Genomic DNA, 23,657 nt, shown 5'->3' with positions numbered 1-23,657 from the left:
ACCAGAGACCCCTCAGCCACCTTCGTGGATGCTCTGGCAGTGAGGTGGAACTTCAATCTCGCAAACCTAGTAGCCCCGGCCTGACCCAGGTAACAATGGTTCACCGACCTACGAAGTCTCTCTATAGATACTCCTTCTTTCCTCCAATCTAATAGCCCCAGCCTGACCCAGGTAACATTGGTTCACCGACCTATGGAGTCTCTCTATAGATACTCCTTTTCCACTTCCTCTATGGCAGGATCTGTTAGCGCAGGGCCCTTGCCTGCTCCCAGACCTACCTCGTCTTTTTGACAACGTGGCTCTTGAGTCATTCCTCTTAAGAGCCAAGGGTTTTGCCAACTCTGTGGTCCAGATGATGCTCAGGGCACCTAAGCCTGTCTCAACCTGCATCTATTACAGAGTTTGGCTCTCTTACTTCCAATGGTGCTCCCCCAGAGACTAAGGCCCTGATTCAGACCCGACCACCCACAGCTTTTGTGAGCAGCCAGGTGATGGGCTTGCGACGAGACCCTTGTGGTAGGGTCTCGTCTGCAGCAAGCCCCAGTGATGTCAGTAGGGCCGCCCACAAATGGCAGGCATTCCTTCGGGAACACCTCTGATTGGCAAGCCACCCCCCGACCCGCCTACAAAACGGGGCGAGCTGTCGATCAACATCGACAGCCGCCCCATTTGTAGCGAGCCCCGGAGCGAGTGAATTTCTCACTCGCTCCGGGGCTCACGCGTGTGCACTGCCTGGCCATCGACCCACTTGCGAGCGCTATGCGCTTGTTAGCGGGTCTGAATCAGGCCCTAAGACCCTACAGTTTTTAGGGTCTCCTTGTTGCTTGCCTTTCTCCAGGCTGGGTTTGACCTCGGCCTCTGCCTGGCCTCCCTTAGAGCTCAGGTTTGTGCTCTGTCAATCTGGTTCCAGCGAAGGATCGCTCCCCTGCCTGATGTTAGACTATACTTGCAGGGTGTTCTCCGCATTCCACCTCCTTTTGTCCCTCCGGTGGCTCCTTGGGATTTGTCCTTGGTTCTCCAGGGTCTACAGGCTCCTCCGTTTGAACCTCTGGACTCAGTAGACCTCAAGTGGTTGTCAGCAAAGATGCTGTTTCTCCTCACTATCTCCTCTGCCCGCAGGGTATCTGATTTGGCAGTGCTCTCCTGTCGCTCCCCATTCTTGATCTTTCATCCGGACAGAGCTGACCTCTGTACCAGGGCTGGTTACCTCGCTAAAGTGGTATTTAAATTTAGAGATTGTGGTTCTGGCCTTCCAGTCCTCAGATCTTTCTGCAGGTGAAGCCTCCTTGGATGTGGTTCATGCTCTTCGGATCTACGTGGATCGTACTAATTCCTTTAGGAAATCAGATTGTTTCTTTGTGTTCTATGGCTTTCATAAGCGAGGCTGGCCGGGTAAAAAACAGACTTTGGCTCGATGGCTTTGCATGACAATGTCTCAGGCCTACACACCAGCCAATCTTCCTGTTAAAAACAGGGTTACAGCACATTCTACTCAGTCTGTGGGACCCTCGTGGGCGGTTCGATGTGGCATTTCTGCTGAACAAATGTGCAAGGCGGCCACGTGGTCTTCCGTCCTCACCTTTCTCAGGTTCTACGCCTTTGATACCTTTGCTTCACAGGATACTTCCTTTGGGTGTCGGATTCTCCTTTCTTCTCAGGAGCGTCCCCACCCTTAATGTAAACTGCTATGGGACATCCCAATGGTATCCCTGTGGATCCCCTATGACCCTGAAAAAGAAATTGAGTTATGGTAAACTTACCTTTGTTAACTCTATTTCTTCGAAGTCCATATGATGAACAGGGTGCCCACCCTGACGCACCTGGCTTCAATGGGTATTTTTTCTCTTGATCACTGATTCCTTCATCTTCTGGGAGAGTGTTTTTTGAGAGTAATGTTCTTCCATCTCCTCTTTCCTGCTCCTGCCTTGAGCTTGTTTACAAAACTGTCTGCCTGTGGCTGGGGGCGGGGTATATGTGGAGGAGAACCAGTGCATCCTGGGAGCTAAAGCTTTAACTGTTTGGTGCACCTCTCCAACCACACACACCCCATGGTATCCTTGTGGATCCTATGGACTTTGAAGAAATAGGGGCTTTACACAATAAGACTTTCGACTAGTTTCAAGCGTTCTACGAAAACTCCCCTCTTCAGACAAGCTTATCAAATTCCAGAACCGCCCACCTAACCTTTTTTATAGCTTCCCTATCTAACTCTCTTCTCATAGTAAACACCTATAACATCTTCTCTTTCTTCAATTTAACATCCTCCTAACCCTAGGCCAATGTTGATTCAGATTGTAAAGCACAACAGAATTTGCTGCGCTATATAAGAAACTGTTAATAAATAAATAAACAGAGTTAACAAAGGTAAGTCTACCATAAATCTTAATTTTTTACATGTATGTCTCAATAAATATTTCTGCAGTTTTTTTTCAATAACCTTGACTGCCCGTCTCTGGTAATTTGGTAATTTTAGTAGACTACAACATATATATATTTTATATTTGATATATATTTATATATTTCTATATACTCATATATACACATTATATATATATATATATATACATATACTGTATGTATTATGTAAGTATATATAGTATATATGTGTGTATGTTACATATATATATATATATATATATATATATATTTACACCGAAAAAGTGGGGGTAGCACTCACCAGTCTTCTTAAAAGCATATCTTTGTTACTTCTCAGTAAAAATGTCACAACATTTGAAAGTCCGACGTTTCGGTCCTGTGCATGGACCTTTGTCAAGGTTAAAAATCAGGTGATGTACAGCACATATATATACCCATGTAACTAATCAAAAAACTCCTCCCCCAATCACTAAATATTTTACTTGTTGAAAACAGCAAATAGATCTAACTACATAATCAAAGCAGCCAAATATATTGCCAATATAGATAACCATCGTGTGAGATCAATAAAGTCAAAGTAAAGAATACTAACCTCTTACATATCAACAATGATTTATAACTCTGCTGGCGTGATTGGGGGAGGAGTTCTTTGATTAGTTACATGGACAGAAACATCGGACTTTCAAATGTTGTGACATTTTTACTAAGATGTAACAAAGATATGCTTTTAAGAAGACTGGTGAGTGCTACCCCCACTTTTTCTATTTTTGTATGAAGAGGATTGTTGTGATCCCTTATGGGTTTGTCACCCAAGCAATTGAATATTGAAGACGAGCGTGTGGACTCATTTAGACTCATATATATATATATATATATATATATATATATATATATATATATATATATATATATATATATATATATATATATATATATATATATTATATATACACACACTTGTATAGTTATATGTACCCTTACGGATGTGTCCTCATACACTATTGCCGCAGTTGCGCCAAACAGCACTTCTTGGAGCACAAGGTTTTGTGCGACTTTGCTTACACCGAGAGTCTTTTTTGCTTGATTATGCACTGATTCATTTCATATGCGAATGAGATTAAATCTGTATATGAATTGCTATGATGCAGTGACCATGGCTTTTTTTCATGCCAAGTTTCTCAAGTGCGACTTTATACATATTTAAAACTAATAACTGTCACAGCCTGGAGTTTCTGGTATAGATTGAGTGGTGATTGCTGCATCTGCGATGTGAATTAGATTCAAGTTTAAAGAAAAAGTCAATTTGCTGCACCCCTCAGCGCAGTACACACACACCAGGTATCTCACACTGCATGGCGTATTAAGGCTAGGGGGTAAATTTACTAAGAATCCAAGGCCCTGATACAGAGCTGGACGCTCTGAAAGAGCGCTCGCTCTGAATCAGGGCTTTTTTTTTTTTTTTTTTGGAGCGGCCTCCTGGCCGCTCGCATAGCTGTAGGTGCCCACCCACAGCTATTGCGAGCGGCCAGGATGATGGTCGCGATGGTCAAGACCATCACGACCATCGGGCTTGTGACGAGACCCTTGTGGTAAGGTCTCATGGCCACAAGCCCCAGAGAGCTTCTGGCTCTAATAGAGCCGGAAACTCTCCCACTGACATGACTGGTGATGTCAGTGGGGCCGCCCATAAACGGCAGGCGTTCGCATGGGAACGCCTCCGTTTGTGAAGCCACCCCCACGCCACGCCTCCAAAACGGTGCGAGCTGTCGATTGAAATCGACAGCCGCCCCTTTTTGGTGCAAGAGCCAGAGCATCAGAGCTCCCGTCGCTAGCCAGGTCTCGCGCATGCGCACATCGGCTCTGGCGTGCGCATGCACAGTGGCCTAACATCGACCTGCTCGTGAGCGCATAGCACTTGCGAGCGGGTCTGAATCAGGCCCCAAGTTTTAAACATGCTGGACATCGCAGGGACATGAGTGAGTTTTTTCCTCAAACAAATTCATACATTTTCTAAGAATCGTGTTTAACTAAGGGCCTGATTCACTATGGTTCGCAATTCTGCTTATGAGTATGCACCGCAGTTGCTAATATCAGTCGTGCTATTTAAATGTGTGCATTCACATTGCGATCACAGCCAGATATAAGGACGCCCACATCTCCTTACTCACTTCCCCTTACTCACATCTGTATACTAGGGCAACATAGTGAAACAATCGGTAACATCGGACCCATAAGCACACTTGCACAAGCCCTGACTTTAGTCAGAAATTGCTTACATCCACGCGCGCTATCAGTGCTACGGCTGCTTGTGGCCACACACTGGCTAATTTATGCACGCCCCTGCAACGGCATTGAAATGCACTCGCACGCCTGTGTTCGCCCGACCACCCCCCTGTCACCACCCACAAACGGCACTTCCTGTCAATCACTCTGCTCTGGGTTTGCGTAGCCTCTGCAAACGCAATTCTGATTGCAATTGCTAGTTCATGCACGAGCACTGTGATGCATACGCATGCGCAGAATGCAACAATTGACTGATTGCGTGCATCTTTGCAACTGCGTTCCTTGCTGAATCAGGCCCTGAATCCTATTTGCCAATGGTGTATGGAATCGTGTTTGAATGTTAGTTCAGTCGTATTTAGATTGAAATGAATATAAATGTCTGTGAGCTGCGCGTTTTACAGAAGCACTGCACAGATTACTGTGATCTGTGCAGTGCTTCTGTGTGCTATTATAAATAATGAAAGGGTACTGTATAACATTTTTTTTAAATGGTTTGGGGTCCACCCCCCCAAAAGCATAACCAGCCCTGAACCTGTGATCCCATATGCAAATTCACTGTGAAATTCACCAGATATTTCATTTCAATTGTACACCCAGATATTGCGACTGTGATTTTGCAGAAAAATCGTCCCAAGTATCGGTTTTATCAAAAAATCGTATTGTGTGACTAGCTTATCTCTAATTTGTACTGAAGACAAATACCAGCTGTGATATCCAGGGGTGCTTCATGAGGTGGTGATGGTGCAGAGTAACCCTATATGTGTTTGTGCAGTGTAACTGTATTATTATCATTATCCTTTATTTATATGGCACTACAAAGGTTCCGCAGTGCCTTACACATTACATATTCCAATGAAATAACATTATTATTATTGCTTGTTCATATGCAAGCAAGTGGAGGTTTGGTTGACAAAGAGTTAAACATGTCTACTCTTAACACAATAGTTGATCTTCAGGGCTAGTGGGAGGTAAATTCCTGATATTCTAAATGCTTTCACATTTCTGCAGTTTCTTTGCTAGTATATTTTGGTAAATAATGCAGCAATTCAGTTAGAAAGTACTTGCAAGTGATAATGGATTATCAATATGGAAATCTTTTTTCCTCACCTTTGTATAATCACATATTCGATGTCCTCTGAGAATTCATTTAAAGCAGTTCCAATAAGTGCCTCTTATTCATCATCTCACGAAATCATGAACCATCTCCCCCATATTCATGTAATAGGTATTTTGTCATAATATGCTAAGTAACTTCCATTACACATTGTACGTCCACACAAGTTTTCTCAAGTAAACTTTATTATTGTTACAGCTACTCTACTATAAAACTACCTGTAGTGTGTTTTTTTTATTGTACACTCTATGTTCTGTGTATGCACTCTATAGTACACGTTTTGAGTTTGTGATATTGTATAGCCTGTAGTCAGTTTAAGCTGCATACACAGGTAAAGATTTTCTGTCCAACCAGCCAACTAGTTGAAAATGAAAATCTGGTAACGTATGGCATACGCGCACGCAGGGGGGGTTCCAAGCACCTAAAACCCGCCCCTGCACGGCACTCCATCGCAGCGCAGCTTACATTTTTTTTTTGTAAAGAACCTGACTGATGCTGGCTGAGCTGGCTGTAGGGGGAGCTGCAGCTGTAGCGCGCAGCTTCTCCCGGGCAGTTCCCATGGTGCCCTGGCATTGTGGAAGGCTGAGAGACCGGAGCCTGCTGGGTGGAGTCAGTGACCGGCGTTCTCTCCAGGACCCGCACCACAGGTGCGTTTAATGTATTACATGTGGGGGGAGCCGGTGGGGGTGGAGAGGTGATCTGTAATTAGCCATGCCAGCGCTTGTGTCAGTGTGTATCTCAGTGAGTATGTGTCTGCTTTGTCAGTGTGTATGTGTGTGTGTCTAGGGTTTGTCAGTCTGTGTGTATAGGCTTTGTCAGTGTGTGTGTCAGTGTGTCTAGGGTTTGTCAGTCTATGTGTCTAGCATTGTCAGTGTGTGTGTCTAGGATTGGTCAGTGTGTGTGTGTGTGTGTGTGTTTAGGCTTTGTCAGTGTGTGTGTGTCTGTGTCAGTGACAGTGTGTTTGTGTCTAGGCTTTATCAGTGTGTGTCAGTCTGTGTGTATAGACTTTTAAGTGAAGTATGTGTGTCTTTGTCAGTGTGTGTCTAGGCTTTGCCAGTGAGTGTGTGTGTCTTTGTATATAGGCTTTGTCACTGCAGTTTGTGTGTCTGTCAGTGTGTGTGTATATAGGCTTTGTCAGTGTGTGTGTATATAGGCTTTGTCAGTGTGTGTGTGTGTGTGTATGGGCTTTGCCAGTGCAGTGTGTGTCTGTGTCAATGTGTGTGTGTAGGCTTTGTCAGTGTGTGTGTATAGGCTTTGTCAGTGTGTGTGTCAGTGTGTCTAGGGTTTGTCAGTCTGTGTGTGTCTAGCATTGTCAGTGTGTGTGTCTGTGTGTGTGTGTCTAGGGTTTGTCAGTCTGTGTGTGTGTGTTTAGGCTTTGTCAGTGTGTGTGTGTGTCTGTGTCAGTGACAGTGTGTTTGTGTCTAGGCTTTATCAGTGTGTGTGTCTTTGTCAGTGTGTGTCTAGGCTTTGTCACTGCAGTTTGTGTGTGTGTATATAGGATTTGTCAATGTGTGTGTAGGCTTTGTCAGTGTGTGTGTGTGTAGGCTTTGTCAGTGTGTGTGTCTAGGCTTTGTCAGTGTGTGGGTGTGTAGTCTTTATCAGTGTGTGTGTGTCTGTGTAAGTGTATGTTGCAGTGCAGCTTTTTTATTTCTTGGAGGAGCTGAAAAGCTCCTCATAAATATAGACAAGTAGACCAGCACTCCAAATAAAAAAGTTCAACAGCCAGGGTGCAGATCCTAAAAACTAAGCAGACCGCACAGTCTTGAACATACAATCAGATACAGGCAGCACTAGTCCTCGGGTAACGAATAATCCAATCTTGTTAATCCATTACTATGCAACGTTTCAGATGCAATTATTACATATTTCGTCACAGTAATGGATTAACAAGCTTGGATTATTGAGTACCCGAGAACTAATGCTGCCTGTCTCTGGTGAGATTTTTTGCCATTGGTTTTGTACCTAAGTGTTGGAAACCCCCCTTTCAAAATCCTGCGTTTGCCACTGTATGGGAGTAAATGATGATCAGCAAATTGCTCCTAAATGCCAGAAAACAGAGGAAAATTGTCGTCAGACAAGTTTGTTAAATGTTTGATCTAAACAATTTGTTCAAACAACAGCTTTTGTCCATTTTCCGGGGTTTGGGAGCAAATTGCTGATCGTCATTTGCTTTCATACTTTACCAATTTTCATTCCAACCAATCAACTAGTTGGATGGTTGGACAGAAAATCTTTACGTGTGTATGCAGCTTTAGTCTTAACTACATAGATGAATGCTGGGAGGAAAAAATTAATCAGACAATGAGATAAGGTGGACGGAAGGGCCACTTAGGAAACAAGGCAGGTAAGACGAAAGGACGTTGTGAAGATGATGACTAGATATAATAAAGAGTAAATATGATTAAAAAATATATGATCTCATATATAATATATATATATATATATATATATATATATATATATATATATATATATATATAAAATACTAATATTTTGGACCCGTTTTCGCCAGGTCGCGAGCAAACAAAATGCATAAAAAAATTGGAACTGCATAGGCAACTGTTGTACCTAGCATCACCATGCTTTATTTTTCCTGTATGTCTCCCCTCAAGTCCCCCTCTCTTATTCCATCTCTCTCCTACACCTGTCTATTTCCCTATTTATTTATTTATTTATTTATTAACCGTTTCTTATATAGCACAACATATTCAGTTGCGGTTCACAATTGTAAACATTAATAGAACAAAACTGGGTAATAACAGACAGACATAGAAGTAGGAAGGCCCTGCTCGCAAGCTTCCTATCTATCTTTCCTCCTTTTTCCCTGTGTGTGTCTCTCTTCCCCCTACCCCACCTCTTTTCCCAGTTCCACATTGTAACATCTCCAAGACTCATGAAGACTTTAAAAGGAGCATATTAAAATGACTTTGTATGCTATAAATATAATACTTGTCATTAGCTTCTCACTTCACACTGTACTTGCAGACTTTCTGGTTGTTCCCCCTGGGATCTGGCAACCAGGTTGGCACAGTGCCAGCAATGGTGGGCTTGTTGGCGGCAATGGTGGGCAGTGCGGGGGCGTGGTTGTGGCAATAGTGGGTGGTGCAGTTCTGTGGCCACGTGAACGCATGATCGCAGGGTAAGCTATATTTCACCTTCAGATTTTGTACCTGGAAGTGACATAAGTGAGGGTGGAAGTGCAGCCTTCTGCCCATACTGTCCACCAAAAGAAGAAAGTTGTCCCCTCGTGGGCTCGCCACTGGTGGAGGGCCATGTGCTGACATCCAGGGCTCTAGAAAGCATAACATGATCATGCAGACTTAATTTATATATCCTCTCTTCTGCAAGAGTTACAGACCTTCCCAGGAAAGTCGGGCAGTCAGCGACCGCTTTAGAGGGAGGGAGGGGGCAGAGTCTCCCTACAGGTTTCCAGGGGTGAAACTTTCTGTGGTGCATACCTCTCTTCTATCCCCTCCATCCTCCCTGCTCTTCTCATACCCCCATCCTTCTTTTGTCCTGTCCCCTCTATCCTCCCTGCTCTTCTCATCCCATCCTTCCTCTCTTCTGTCCCCTTTATCTTCCTTCCTCTTCTCATCCCCTCCATCCTTCCTCTCTTCTGTCCCCTTTATCTTCCCTCCTCTTCTCATCCCCTCCATCCTTCCTCTCTTCTGTTCCCTCCATCCTTCCTCCTCTTTGCATCCCCTTCACTCTTCCTCACTCCTTTCCCTTCAAACTTCCCTCCTCTTCTCATCCCCTTCACCCTTCTTCTCTCCATTACCCTCTTCTTCTCATCTTTCCATTCTTTCTCTCTCCTGAACCCTCCATCTTTATTGCCGCATAGTGCACCAATAAGGAATGAACCTTCATATCTATTTATAAGAAATCTCTTGCTGGGACAGCAGCAGCAATAAGAGGCTTCTCGTAGAGGGGCTTGGCAATTAAGTGATAACTATAAATATGGACTTCTGAAAGGGAGTAGAAATCAGTACACTATTTACAGGGTCACGATTGGGAAGTACATTCATTTGGCCACAACAGTACAATGCATTATTTTTATTTTTTATGACACCCTTTAAATATATTTGTGATGACATCACAGCTATTTCCACTTCCAGGGCACAGCAGGTCTTGATGGGAATAATGGACTTAAGGGATCAAAAGGTGACAGAGGTCTGCAAGGACAAAAGGGAGATCCGGTAAGATCATTGTACACAAGTCATGTATATATATGTGAGGAGTCATTATTTATTTTTGTTCATATTAGTGACATATTTACTGCCCTCCATATATCTTGATTGTGGATGTGTTGTGTAGTTATTGCAAAGAGCATTTCACTGGTACTGCTGCCGAGTTCAACATTGTAATATGATTACTACTACAGAATGGATAGTCTTCCTATTGTTGTTCTCCAATAAAACATTTTATCTTTCTTTTATCTTTTCCAAAATTGTTTTGATGTCCATTGGCGGGTTAACGTCTTATTTACACAAATGTGCTATGTTGCCTGAGAACAGACGTTTCACAAATACGTAGGGAATTCTAAATTTAAGATTTTTGGTTCACTTCGCTAGCTAATTATCTCTCTAGCTGCTAGTTTTCCAAATATGATGTGTTCTGTCGTGCATCTTGCTTGCTCACTGCATGTCCTTAGAGATTTACAGTCAACATTTTACAGATCACAATTAATAAAGTACTGTAGATTGTGTACTTGTAAAACCTCAATTATTTAGTCTGTATTAGAATAAAATAGTTAAATGGAAACTTTGCCTGACATACAAGTTGGTCCTGTATTATGGTATTATGTATTAAGTTACCATGCTTACTTACTGAAAATATTTTCCTATTTAAACAAAACATTGATTGATCAAAATATAGGGGGTATTTAATTAAGTGAGAGTTGCTTTTGTTTTATTGCGTTTTATTGTGTTTGAAGTGCATTCCATTATTTATGCATTTCATGGTACTTCTTTGTGATTTCACATCATCCATGTTACCCATAAAACCAGTATCTATTTCACAGAGTCTAACATCAGATTCGCACTGGGCATGACCATTTGTTGGTCAAACATCATTATTTGGCAAATACAGAAGTTGTCATGAGTGAATATAAGAAATGAAATGCATTGAGAGAAAGTCATAGGAGACTAAGGGGTCTATTCATCATTGTAGGCTGTATGGCCCCCGTTGATGAAGTATCCATCTCGCCACGGGGGATACTTATCACCGGAGCAATTCATCATTGCTCTGGTGCTGGGACAGCTGCTCTGAAAAAAGCAGCTGTCCCAGTGATTAGTAACACTGGTAAAAAAGTAGCAGCATTGCTTACCATTCCCCGTCACCGGCTTCTGTGCAGATGTGACCTGAGGTCATACATGAGCAAAGCTGCTGGGGCAGCAGTGAGGAGGCAACGGAGGGATCCACACGGATCCCTCTTCGCATCCCTGGAACTCCTTCCCATTAGAAGAAGCGGGGCTCAGAGAACAAGCGCAGTTGTTTCCGCAGGCAAACTCCAAAAAATGTAGGTTTTCAGAGTTTGCCGAATATCAGGTGGTCCTACCGGACCCCTAAAGATGTATGACCCGTTCCCTTAAATATATGGAAACTAGCGTTTCCGCATGTGTAATGGACCATTTTAGTTATGATGAATAGGCCCCTAAGAAGTGATGCATGCACAGATATGATAGAAAGACCATTTCATTTTTCACTCATTTTGTTGTATAAGTACAAATTTCATAAGTGCTACATGATTTGAAGTAACTACGCAATTTTAATGTTTCAAACTTTACCACATCATGTAACAATGCTCAGTTTGCATTTAGAAAGTCATTTTTTTATGCTAGAGGAAAGCACTGATCAGTTCAATACATTCTATAGATTGTAAACTTGCGAGCAGGGCCCTCTTACCTTTATGTATGTCTGTTACTACCCAGTTTTGCTCTATTAATGTTGTTTCCATTTGTAAAGCGCAATGGAATATGCTGCACTATTAAAGAAACTGTTAATATATAAATAAATTGTATGAAGGTGGTTCCATCTCTTGGCCACTGAATTATTTAAAAAAAAAAAAGATCAGTAGAATATTGTGCGGGGAAGTTATATTTTTTCAAATAATGTTTCAGTCATTTAGATTTTTCAACTTCAATGCTACATGTTTAGCATTTAATTTGTTGTTGTTTTGTTTTTAAGCTAATTCAGAAGCCAATAGTGGATACTAATCATTATACAATATTGTATCAGTGACCTCTATTCATCAAAAATTAGTTTGTTCACCTAGCAACAGCTGGTGGGTTAGGTGCAAGCCTCCCGACTACGCTGAGAAGGTAAAGTGAAAGAAACTTTCATTTACGTACTCACACAGGCCGGGGGAGTGGGCAGCGCTGAAGCCACGCAAGTTTCAAGTGCACATCACGTGCACGGCTCAGGCAGGACGCATACAAGCATGCTGGTCAAATGCACAGGTCACAGTAGCGCTAAGCCCCGTCCCCTGAGTCAGATTTTTCCTCAGCTTGGAAGATGGAGGACACAGTGTCTTTGTCTGCTACAGACACTTTGGTGTTACTTCCATCCCACAGTAAAAGAGTGAGACAGCCTCCGGGCTTTTCTCAGGCAACAGACTCCTCTTCTGAGGAGGAGATACTGTTTTAAAAGAGGACGTTAATCAACCCTGTCAGGTCAGAAGACAGCAGGGATACTGTACCTCTGAGGAGGAGGGAGTCAGTCAGGTTGTGGAGTCTCCTCCCCCTTACCCATTTTCTCACAGAGTGGTGAGAAAGTGCACATCTAAAAAGAAGCACATAAATGGTGTTTCTTCAAGAGATGCATGTTTAGGAAAAACCATCTCTTTCCCGGGTATTGCCCGTATTTGGAATCCCTCCAATGTCCGCAGCAGACCGCCTTCTCCTGCCCACGGCCGGCACACCTTTCCTGCCCCGACAGGTATTATGCGCAACAGCGCTCTCATAAAGGGACTAGTAAACATTGTTCATTGTCCCCTGCTCATTCATATAAAGATACCAGTTACCCCTCCATGGACTGGGAGTTGGAGGTGGTCACGAGAACCAGTGCGTACTCTCGCAGAGGCAAATACAGTGACCTGCAGATGGCCCGGGTAGACCTTAGCAGGCAGAATGCCACCTTTCAAATTATATACGTCCGTTGGGGCTCTCAGCGAGCACTACCAAGTACATCAGTTCACTCAATTGGCCGTTAGAACCGCCCTTATTAAGGAGGATGAGATGGTTCTCCGCAACCATACTGGCATTCCAGACATTCCTGCCCTGTTTTTGCGTCACTAGTCTGGGATAAAGCCCAGAGTGACACTATACTGTAGATAAGTTGCTGAGAAAGATTCAGTTTAAAGTCTCAGAAGTCCCTGGGCCACTTTTATTTGTCTTAGACAAGACGGAGAAAGAAGGAGTCTCTAGCGGCTCCCTAGACTCAGTGGTTGCTTCCAAGATAGCCCTCTTAAAGGCTATTAGCAGGGCTACATTAATGATTGGTCAAACTTTCGACTTCATATCCAATACCCGCAGAATGCGCTGGTTAGCTAGTGCGGGTCTGACTAACCTATCTCCCAGGCCTGTGAATGTTCCCAACCTGACAGACTCTGACCTATCTGGTCCCTACTTTATAGATGAAGTGAAGGTCCACTATAAAGCTCGTAAATCCTTTGCAGATCTGCAGGGCCCCCACGCTTCAAAACAGTCCTTTCGTCAGGAGGGTCGTTCTGTTGGAGCCAGCAGTTCGACCTGAGATCAGCAAGGCGCCCCCAGAGCACCTAGAGGAGGTTTCTCTCAGACACGAGGGGCAAGAGGTGCAGTGTCCGGCAACTTCAACTCCTCCAGGAAAGACAGAGTGTACGGTAAGTCGCTTCTGTACAACCACTTCCCCCTGTCTTTCTCAAGCAATACATATATGGAAGCAGATTACCACAGACAGGTGGTTGCTAAAGATCATAGAAAAAGGTCTGTCCCTCCCCCTTTTTCGATTTCCACACCAGGTATTCCCCTGCACGATGCCAGTCTGGTAAACAAGGTCCTTACATCAAGGCAAAATTGAGCTAGTGGACATGTCCAAAAAGGGTTGGGTCAGTCACATTTTTTCCGTGAAGAAACAAGACGGTTCCTACAGGCCCGATTTTTAATGTCAGATCCCTGAACCAGTGCATGAAACCTCATTCCTTCCGTATGGAGGGCCTAGCAGACGTGCCTTTCCAGCTTGTCAATGACTTTTGTATCAAAATAGATCTCAAAGAGGCCTTTCATACAATCCAAGTTCACCCAAACCACAGGAGACTCCTGTCTGCTATCAGTGGACAGTGATGGTGTTTGGCCTGTCTAACGCCCCATACACATTCATCCACTTCATGAAGGCTGTTGTGACACACCTCCGTCAGAAGGGAGTCCGCTGTGTCATCTACTTGGACGATCTCCTGGTTATCCACCCAGGCAGAGAAGTCCTTCTCTCTCACAGGGACATAATTTTGTCTCTCCTTCAGAATTTAGGTTTCACCGTGAACCTAGACAAATCAGTTTTGACACCTTGTCAATCATTAATTTTTCTAGGGTTTCTCATAGATTCCCCTTCTTTCTCAATCTCAGTTCCCTCAGAAAAATTAAAAGACATTCAAGGCTTCGTAACCCAGGTCCTTCACCGCCAGGTTTTCCTGAGATTTTTTGGCCAAGGTCCTAGGGAAGATCAGAAAGTTCTGGATCCAGGTTTCTTTTATGCAAACTGTTTTTATTGAAGAAGACAAGGTACATCTCAATGGAATACAGAAAATTAAATGGATGTAGATACTAACAATAAGTTATTCCATTTTGAATAATATAAACAGAATTATAATCCGATAGTAAATTAACACAAAAAATTACAATAAATCAATAAACAGAAATAAAAATAAATAAATAAATACTAAAAATAAAAAGAGTAAACAAGACAATAAAAAAGACAAGAAAAAGGAAGGGAAGCCAGAGGGGAAGAAGGAGTGATCGGTGGAAAAAGAGAGTAGTCAAGGTGGACAGTTTATCAGTGCTTCAAAAAGGGCTCAGGTACACGTTTGTTAGTGGTCCCACAATAAAACATATCTGAGTCAAGAAGGAGCTGATATGGAAGCGGTATGCAAACCATTAAACTTATTGAATAATGTGGACTCTTTGAACACCAGCCAAGGGTGCCATGTGGCAGTAAAGTCGGTAGGTCTACCCTTAGTGAATGATATAATGTCCTCCATATCCATGTAATAATCTATCCTCTTAAACCAGTCCTTTTATGGATGGAGGGGAGGTAGATTTCCACAGAACAGGGATGACAGCTTTAGCCGCATTGTTTAAAGGAACTCTTGTAGGAGGCCGTAGAAGATGAAGTTATGTTTAGAAGCCAGAAACCAGGATCTCTAGGGATCTCTCCCCCAAGAATTGATCTAGAGCATTCAAACACATTCATCCAAAATGGGGCTAGGGAATGACAATCCCACCATATATGGAGAAGGCTACCTGGAGCAGAATTACATTTCCAGCAAAACTTGTGGAAACATTGTATTTAGAAGTACAGGATATCTATACCAGTGGGACATAACTTTATAAAGAGTCTCGAGAATAGCTATGCAAGAAGAACTTGCGAAGGTGTTATCAAATACCAACTCCCAATCGATGTCCTGGACTTTATCCTGGAGTTCTTTTTCCCATACTTTAGTAAATAAAGGGGGCAGTTTAAACAAATTTTCAATAATTAAAGAATATAATGTGGATACAGTGTGAGACGGAGTTTGAGAGGCTGAGCACAAGGATTTGAACAAGGTGAGGGACCTAGTAAGATCAGTAAGCTTGCATGACGAGGTAATGAAATGTGGTATTTGGAGGTATTTCCAAAACTCGGACTGAGGGAAAATCCATATTTCCTGTAACTCTGCAAACGGATGCACCCCTAATGAACAAACCATCTGACCCATTCTAAAGTGGCCATTAATCAACCAGTTGTTAAATGAAAGTATGGAGAGCCCCGGAGAGAAGTCGGAGTTGCCTAAAAAAGATGTGAGAGGGGAAACAATAGACAAAATATGGGTGAGAGACGTTGAAGTTTCTTCCAACAACATAATGTGGGTGTTTTATCGTGGGGTGTTGGATCCTGGTTTCTTCTATGCTCCCCTCGTTTGCAGACACTCTCAATACCTTCTTTCCGCTCTCCTTCGACAGGGATTTGCTTGGTCAGATGTCATTCGCCTACCTCCCATAGTTCTCATGGAGATTTTCAGTTGAACAACCCTTCCTCTACCTCATCCCAGACCCCTTTTATCCCCTCCCCCGGAAATCATCATTACCTCCAATGCCTCTCTTGAAGGCTGGGGAGCATTGACAAAACAAAAAGCGGTAAGGAGGAGATGGTCTGCTCCGGATTCAACAGCCCACATCAACCTTTTGGAGTTAAGGGCTGCCAATCTAGTTCTATCCTCTCTAGTTCCTCTGAATACTCGAGAGATCTCGGTTCAGCTCTTCCTGGACAACAGGACTGCAGTCTCTTACCTCAACAAAATGGGAGGCACAAGATCCTGCACCCTCTGTCAAGAGGCAGTAGACATCTGGAACTGGGTGGTGCATCGATCCATACTCCTCTCTGTCATATATGTCCCAGGGGAGCTGAATGAGCTGGCCAATTCCCTGTCCAGAAAATGCCTCACATGGGATCGCGTAAGTCTCAGGCTAGAAACCTTCCTTCCTATAGTAAAGGCCTTAGGCCAACCAGATGTGGACCTCTTCGCAACCCCATCCAATGCACAGGTCCCGGCCTTAATGTCCAAAATCTGGACCCAGGGAGCACTTCACATATAGTCAGGTGCATAAATATTGGGACATTGACAGAATTTTTATATTTTGGCCTCTATTCACCACCACAATGGCTTTGAAATGAAACAAACAAGATGTGCTTTAACTGCAGACTTTCAGATTTAATTTGAGGGTAATTATATCCAAATCAGGTGAACGGTGTAGGAATTACAACGGTTTCTATATGTGCCTCCCACTTTTTAAGGGGCCAAAAGTAATGGGACTGTCAGCTTTTGAGTTATTTCATGGACAGGTGTGGGCTATTCCCTCGTTATTTCATTATCAATTAAGCAGGTAAAAGGTCTGGAGTTGATTCTAGGTGTGACATTTGCATTTGGAATCAGTTGCTGTCGACTCTCAATATGAGATCCAAAGAGCTGTCACTATCAGTGAATTAAGCCATCATTAGGCTGAAAAATCAAAACAAACCCATCAGAGAGATAGGAAAAACATTAGGTGTGGCCAAATCAACTGTTTGGAACATTCTTAAAAAGAAAGAATACACCGGAGAGCTCAGCAACACCAAAAGACCCGGAAGACCGTGGAAAACAACTGTAGTGGTTAACAGAAGAATTATTTCCCTGGTGAAGAAAAACCCCTTCACAACAGTTGGCCCAATCAAGAACACTCTCCAGGAGGTAGGTGTATATGTGTCAAAGTCAACAATCAAGAGAAGACTTCACATGAGTGAATATAGAGGGTTCACCACAAGATGTAAACCATTGGTGAGCCTCAAAAACAGGAAGACCAGATTAGAGTTTGCCAAACAACATCTAAAAAAGACATTACAGTTCTGAAACACCATCCTATGGACAGATGAGACAAAGATCAACTTGTACCAGAGTGATGGGAAGAGAAGAATATGGAGAAGGAAAGGAACTGCTCATGATACAAAACATACCACCTCATCAATGAAGCATGGTGGTGGTAGTGTCATGGCGTGGGCATGTATGGCTGCCAATGGAACTGGTTCCCTTGTATTTATTGATGATGTGACTGCTAACAAAAGCAGCAGAATGAATTCTGAAGTGTTTCAGGCAATATTATATGCTCATATTCAGCCAAATGCTTCAGAACTCATTGGACGGCGCTTCACAGTGCAGATGGACAATGACCCGAAGCATACTGCAAAAGTAAACAAAGAGTTTTTTAAGGCTAAAAAGTGGAATGTTATGCAATGGCCAAGTCAATACCCTGACCTGAATCTGATTGAGCATGCATTTCACTTGATGAAGACAAAACTGAAGGGAAAATGCCCCAAGAACAAGCAGGAACTGAAGACATTTGCAGTAGAAGCCTGGCAGAGCATCACCATGGATGAAACCCAGCGTCTGGTGATGTCTATGCGTTCCAGACTGCAGGCTGTAATTGCCTGCAAAGGATTTGCAACAAAGTATTAAAAAGTGAAAGTCAGATTTAGGATTGTTTAGTTTGTCCCATTACTTTTGGCCCCTTAAAAAGTGGGAGGCACATATAGAAACCGTTGTAATTCCTACACCGTTCACCTGATTTGGATGTAATTACCCTCAAATTAAATCTGAAAGTATGCAGTTAAAGCACATCTTGTTTGTTTCATTTCAAAGCCATTGTGGTGGTGAATAGAGGACAAAATATGAAAATTCTGTCAGTGTCCCAATATTTATGCACCTGACTGTAGATGCCAAGTAAAGTCCATGGACCGATCTCGTCTTCCAATACGCTTTTCCCCCTCCTGCCATGCTACTGAAGGTGCTCCACAAGATCAAAGCAGACAGAGTGTTTCACCTCATTCTGGTGTACCCTGTCTGGCCCTCCAGAATCTGGTTCCTCTTGATCACCCAACTCTGGAAGGGACCCAAACTTCCCCTAGGACTGTCAAGGGACTGCTTCCAGGAAACTTCAGATCTACTGCAAGTGCTCCCACAATGCATGTGGATAGCGATACTTGGCTGCTATCCCATGCCAATCTCTCAACCTCTTCCACTGCCTTGATAAATGCTTCCCTCAGGCCAAGAACGAGGACTAGATACCAGTCCATCATGGACAAGTTTGTTTCCTTGCGGAACTTACATGCTTCAACCTTGGGTTCCCATTCTGAACTGAAATTGGCAATAGATTTTCTTACCACCAAATATGAAACAGGCCTAGCCTCTGCCATGATACGCTCATAAGGCTCAGCTCTGGTGCTTTTAATCCCTGGCCTTACAGAAAATAAGCTATACCTTAGATTGCTCAAGGGCATTTTTCTTTCCAGGCCATCATGCCCACGCTACTCTTCCACGCGGGACATTAACCCTTTCCTAAACTATTTGGCTACTATACTTTCGTCGGTTGATATTTTTTGCCTTTCACAGAAGTTAGCTTCTTTATTGACTTTGGCCTTTGCCAGAAGAAGAAGCAGCAGGCCCAACCACCTAAAAAACAGAAATAGCTTATTCTTCTCTTTGGAAGCTCTTCATGTTTTCTTGGTTCTGGTCCAAGAAAACATGAAGCTCCCTCCTTCTACCCATTCCCAGTTGGTCTCCTAGGCATGTATATGTTCGTACTTACAAGGTTTCTAGTAAACTTAGTTGTCTGCATCTACATGGTCTCCTGTCTCCTTTGTTGGTACGGTACAGGAATTATGTTGAACTCAGTCTCAGAACTCAGGATTGCCATCTGTAAGCTTCTGAAAAATCTGACTCAGGGGTGGGGGCTTAACGGTACTGTGACCTGCGCACGTGACCAATGTGCACGTGCGCGACCTACCTGAGCCATGCATGTTATGTGCACGACTCACATGCGCGTCTTGCGGCTTCAGGGCTGTCCGCTCCCCGGCCTGTGTGCTAGCATAGTCGGGAGGCTTGCACCTAACCCACCAGCTGTTGCTAGGTGGCAATCCTATTCCCTAGAACAAAGAGAGTTTTCAGATCATGGATTCCTGCAAACTAGTGTCTCTCAAAGTAAAATGTATGGCTTTTCAACAATTCTTTTGGGCTTTTTATTATCAAATGCACTCCAATGATTATGCTATAAACTGATGAGCTTATTAATTTATTAATGCAAAAAAATTAAAGGAGAGGGGTGCTAATAAATATTATACATATAATGGAGTGTGTAGGCAATGAATAGCTGACTCTGCTTTTTGTTTATTAACAATAATAATAATAATAATTTATTATATAAACAAAATATTATATATCTATCACCCCTATAAAAACAAATAACAAGGCTGTTAATAAATCATCCACGTCAAATAGCAATACAGTTAAAAAAAAAAGGAAAACATTGAAATTGTAGCAGGTTCTATTTACCAATAGTATCACAGGGCCTGATGCAGTGATGTACGCTAATGTCTCCGCTGCTGCAAATTTATACACAGAGGGTATAGGAATATGTTGCAGCTTTTGTTTTTAGATGCCCACTGGTGGCTTCGCAAATCCAGACAACTGCGTACAAAGACACAGCATCGGTCACACATCTATCTGTGGTTCTCAGAATGGCCGTTGGAACTGAGATGCCAGAGCCAATTATACTGTGTACAGAATCACAGATGCAGGCTGAGACATGGCCCAAAAACAGTCCCAACACATCTGGGTAAGTGTGCACTGTTGAACAGATTCCTGATGGTCGGGAATCTGCCAAGGTGCCGAACCTGTACTGTGCATTCGCACACAGAATGGCAGCAGACTGTCAGTGATTGACTTTCTGCTGCTGTTTGTGGGCGGGGAGGGGGCGGCGATGGCCTCAGTTTCCCCAAAATGGAGCAGTGTTGCCGCCATTGGGAGGGAGGGAAGAGGCCGGGATCTCTTCCGGCTGACAGAGATTTCCTGGCCTCTTTCTTGTATCTGCGGCCGTGTTGCATCCGATGCTGAATCCTTGGAAGCAGCTCGGATAAGTAATGCATGCAGGAGGCATGACGCAAGCACGGAATTGCAAAGCTGCTTGCGAGCAACTTTGCAATTCTGTCCTGTGCTGAATCAGGCCGTTAGACTGTATATAATATGTAGCAGAGTCAATAGCGTATTAATCTTAAATATTAAACAAGTGCAGCGTGGGGAGAGAATATAATCTGCAAGGTATTACCAGGAATCCCAATACAGTCCTCGCTATAATTGTGTTTGGGCTGTGATCACGCCAGCGCTGGCGGACAGCAGTTGGTGCTGCTTGCAGCTTTCACCCACCACGCTGAGATGGTGTAGCGCCAGTGAACAGCAAAGTGCACTGCCCAGATTTCCTGCAGAAAGCTGATGAGCTTCATTCATCCATCTCATCTGTTGAAAGATAGGTTTTGTACCAGTAAACAACTTTTTCTTGGTTGGTTTTAATTAATTTATTAAGCAGTACCAGCAAGGTTTCAGGCCATGTTGACCTTTTCTCAAGCCAACATGGCCCGAAGTGTTGCTATTACTCCTTAGTAGACCAATCTGTTTATAGCATCATCACAGGAGTGTCATTGATCATTTTCTTCTACAGTATGTACTGTATCTATTTGTACACAAACTATTGGTCAGGTTCTACTCGTTGATTTAATTTGACTATTTTAGAATGTTTTATATAATACAGTACATATATTTGTTGAATGCTATGTTGGTATTTCTTTACTTATTTACATATTTGTTAGCTTATTGTTGTGTGCTACTTGCTACCCTTTACAAATTGCGCATTTTTTCATTGCCATCCATTTGAATGAACATATCACAGCACAATAGTGTAGCAAAAAAAAGTTTTTTGCTAATTCATCAAAAAATGCAGCTGTATTCAAATCCACACAGTGAATGTTTACCTGACCTGTTTCAAATCCAACCACCACAGATTTTTGCCGGAGATGGACCTCTTAGATGGCTTCTAATATTCATGTGTTATCCCTAATACATATGGATTTACTTATTTATGTATCAAGCAGGGCTGGATTAAGGCTTGTGGGGGCCCTGGGGCTAAGTTGTGGGGGCCCCCATCAAGCCACTCTCCTTCCCCTGCCACAAGGAGCCTACCCCCACCCTCCCTGATTACTTACCTTCTGGCTCTGTGTTGTGAATGCAGCAGCACAGTCAGCACTGCTGCAAAGAGCGCACAGAGGCTACTGAGGCCCGACATCAGTGATCAGTGACGCGGATAGGATGTGTCGTGATGCTGATGAGGGGACTTGCGCTCTATGCGGCAGCGCTGACTGTGCTGTTGCATTCAGAACACAGGGCCTGATTCAGAGCCGCTCGTAAGCGGCCGCTCGTTTCCTCCGAGCGATGTTTGCCCAACTGCGCATGCGTGCGGATCGTTATACGCATGCGCGAACCAGTCAGTGCGGTCGAAATTCATGTGCTCGCAAAATAGCGAATGCCTGAAAATTTGAGTGACAGAAAGAGGCGTATGTGGGTGGTAACAGGGGAAGGTGCTTGAAAACTGGGAGTGGAGATCCGAACGCAGGCGTGCTTAAAGGTCAAAACGGGCGTTTTATTGGTGTGCATAATTAAAACAGCAGCGTCATTGACCACGTCACTGGGTTATTTTATAGCCAGAACTGCTCGCAAGATTGTGGTAGCAAAAACCAACCACAAGAATAGCGAACAGTTCATATGCTGGTCGATGTACTCGATTAATCTAATAAATAGCGGACATGACGTAGGATGCGAGCGGCCAGGGGGCGTATTCTTCCAAAAAACGACCGCAAGTTTTGTTCACTCGTTCAGACCTAGAGGCGTGAACAGACCGCAAAGAGCGAACGGTTCATTTGAATAGCCACCCCTATTTTCTGGACGAGCGAGCGCTAATTGCGTCCGGCTCTGAATCAGGCCCTCAGATCAGTGGCAGCTGTGAACCCATCCAGGAACAGGGTTCACTGGACACCTGCTCTCCGCAGGGTCACCCCGACCCTGTGTGGGCAGGGGCAAATACAGGATTTTCTGGGAGTTTTATACATATATTAAATGTATATGTATTTTTTTTATTCTTTTTTTTATTTATTTATGCACGTGTGTATTAAACACGCACACACACATATATGATATATGTAGCAAATGTATATAATATAAAATACACACAAACACATACATACACACTAACACATATACACACATACAGTATACGCACACATAAACACACACACATACAGTATACAACCCCCCGAGCCCCCCCGATCCGAGGCAGATCCGAGTCAGGCTCGACTTTTCCCGCCTGACTCAGATCTGAAATCGAGGCAAAACGTCATCATCCCGCCTTCCGAGTCTCGCGGGTTTTGGAACCTATATAAGGTACCCGCGTCGGCGCCATTTTCTCACTCGGCTGTGGACAGTGAAGAGGGAGGGTGGGAGTTAGGGCTGGCTGGGCTGTGTAGTGTAGTGTAGTGCAGAGTAGTGTTGTGCTGTGCTGTGCTGCGCTGTGCTGCTGTTGTCCACTACTTCAAAGTCCATAGGGGCTGGCTGTGTTGTGCTGTGCTGCTGTTGTTAATAGGGGCTCTGTCCACTACTTCAAAGTCCATAGGGGCTGGCTGGACTGTGTTGTGCAGTCAGTTGTCCATAGGGGCTGTGTCCACTCCAAAGTCCTGTGCAGTGTCCCAGTCCTAAACGGGTGCTGTAGTGTTGTCCAGGGGGTGCTCTGTCCATCAGGGGTGCTCCCCCCAAGTGCTAAAAAAATAATATTTTTTGTGTGTTTGTGAATTGTGTGCGCAGTAGCCGCACGTGCATCAACAAAGTAGTGCCAAGCGTGCGCCTGTGTCATAAGTAAAGGGCCGGCTGGCTTGACCGTTAAAGGGTGCTGTAACCCTCAAAGTACACTCCAGTCCAAACCAAAAAAAAAAATATTTTCTGTGTTTGTGAATTGTGTGCGCAGTAGCCGCACGTGCATCAACAAAGTAGTGCCAAGCGTGCGCCTGTGTCATAAGTAAAGGGCCGGCTGGCTTGACCGTTAAAGGGTGCTGTAACCCCCAAAGTACACTCCAGTCCAAACCAAAAAAAAAATTATTTTCTGTGTTTGTGAATTGTGTGCGCAGTAGCCGCACGTGCATCAACAAAGGAGCAGCGCCAAGCGTGCGCCTGTGTCCCATAAGTAAAGAGCCGGCTGGCTCATTTCTTAAAGGCTGGTGTAACCCACAAAGTGCAGTACTCTCCAGC

At 43.7% G+C, this 23,657-nt stretch overlaps 1 protein-coding gene across 3 annotated transcripts in view; it reads left to right on the top strand.

The window, feature by feature from the left end:
• Positions 1-23,657, top strand: part of LOC148529144 (uncharacterized) — a 486,130-nt gene that overhangs the window by 378,301 nt on the left and 84,172 nt on the right. For all 3 annotated transcript variants that reach the window (XM_088468693.1, XM_088468692.1, XM_088468691.1), the window contains exon 88: positions 9,889-9,969. In XM_088468693.1, the coding sequence (XP_088324819.1) occupies positions 9,889-9,969 (81 nt within the window). The remainder of the gene's footprint in view (positions 1-9,888; positions 9,970-23,657) is intronic.

Source organism: Taudactylus pleione, unplaced genomic scaffold, assembly GCF_031769625.1.
Source record: "Taudactylus pleione unplaced genomic scaffold, aTauple2 ptg000086l, whole genome shotgun sequence".
NCBI lineage: Eukaryota > Metazoa > Chordata > Amphibia > Anura > Myobatrachidae > Taudactylus > Taudactylus pleione.
The sequence above is the reverse complement of the archived record's forward strand: the minus strand, read 5'-3'. Positions and strand labels throughout refer to the sequence as shown.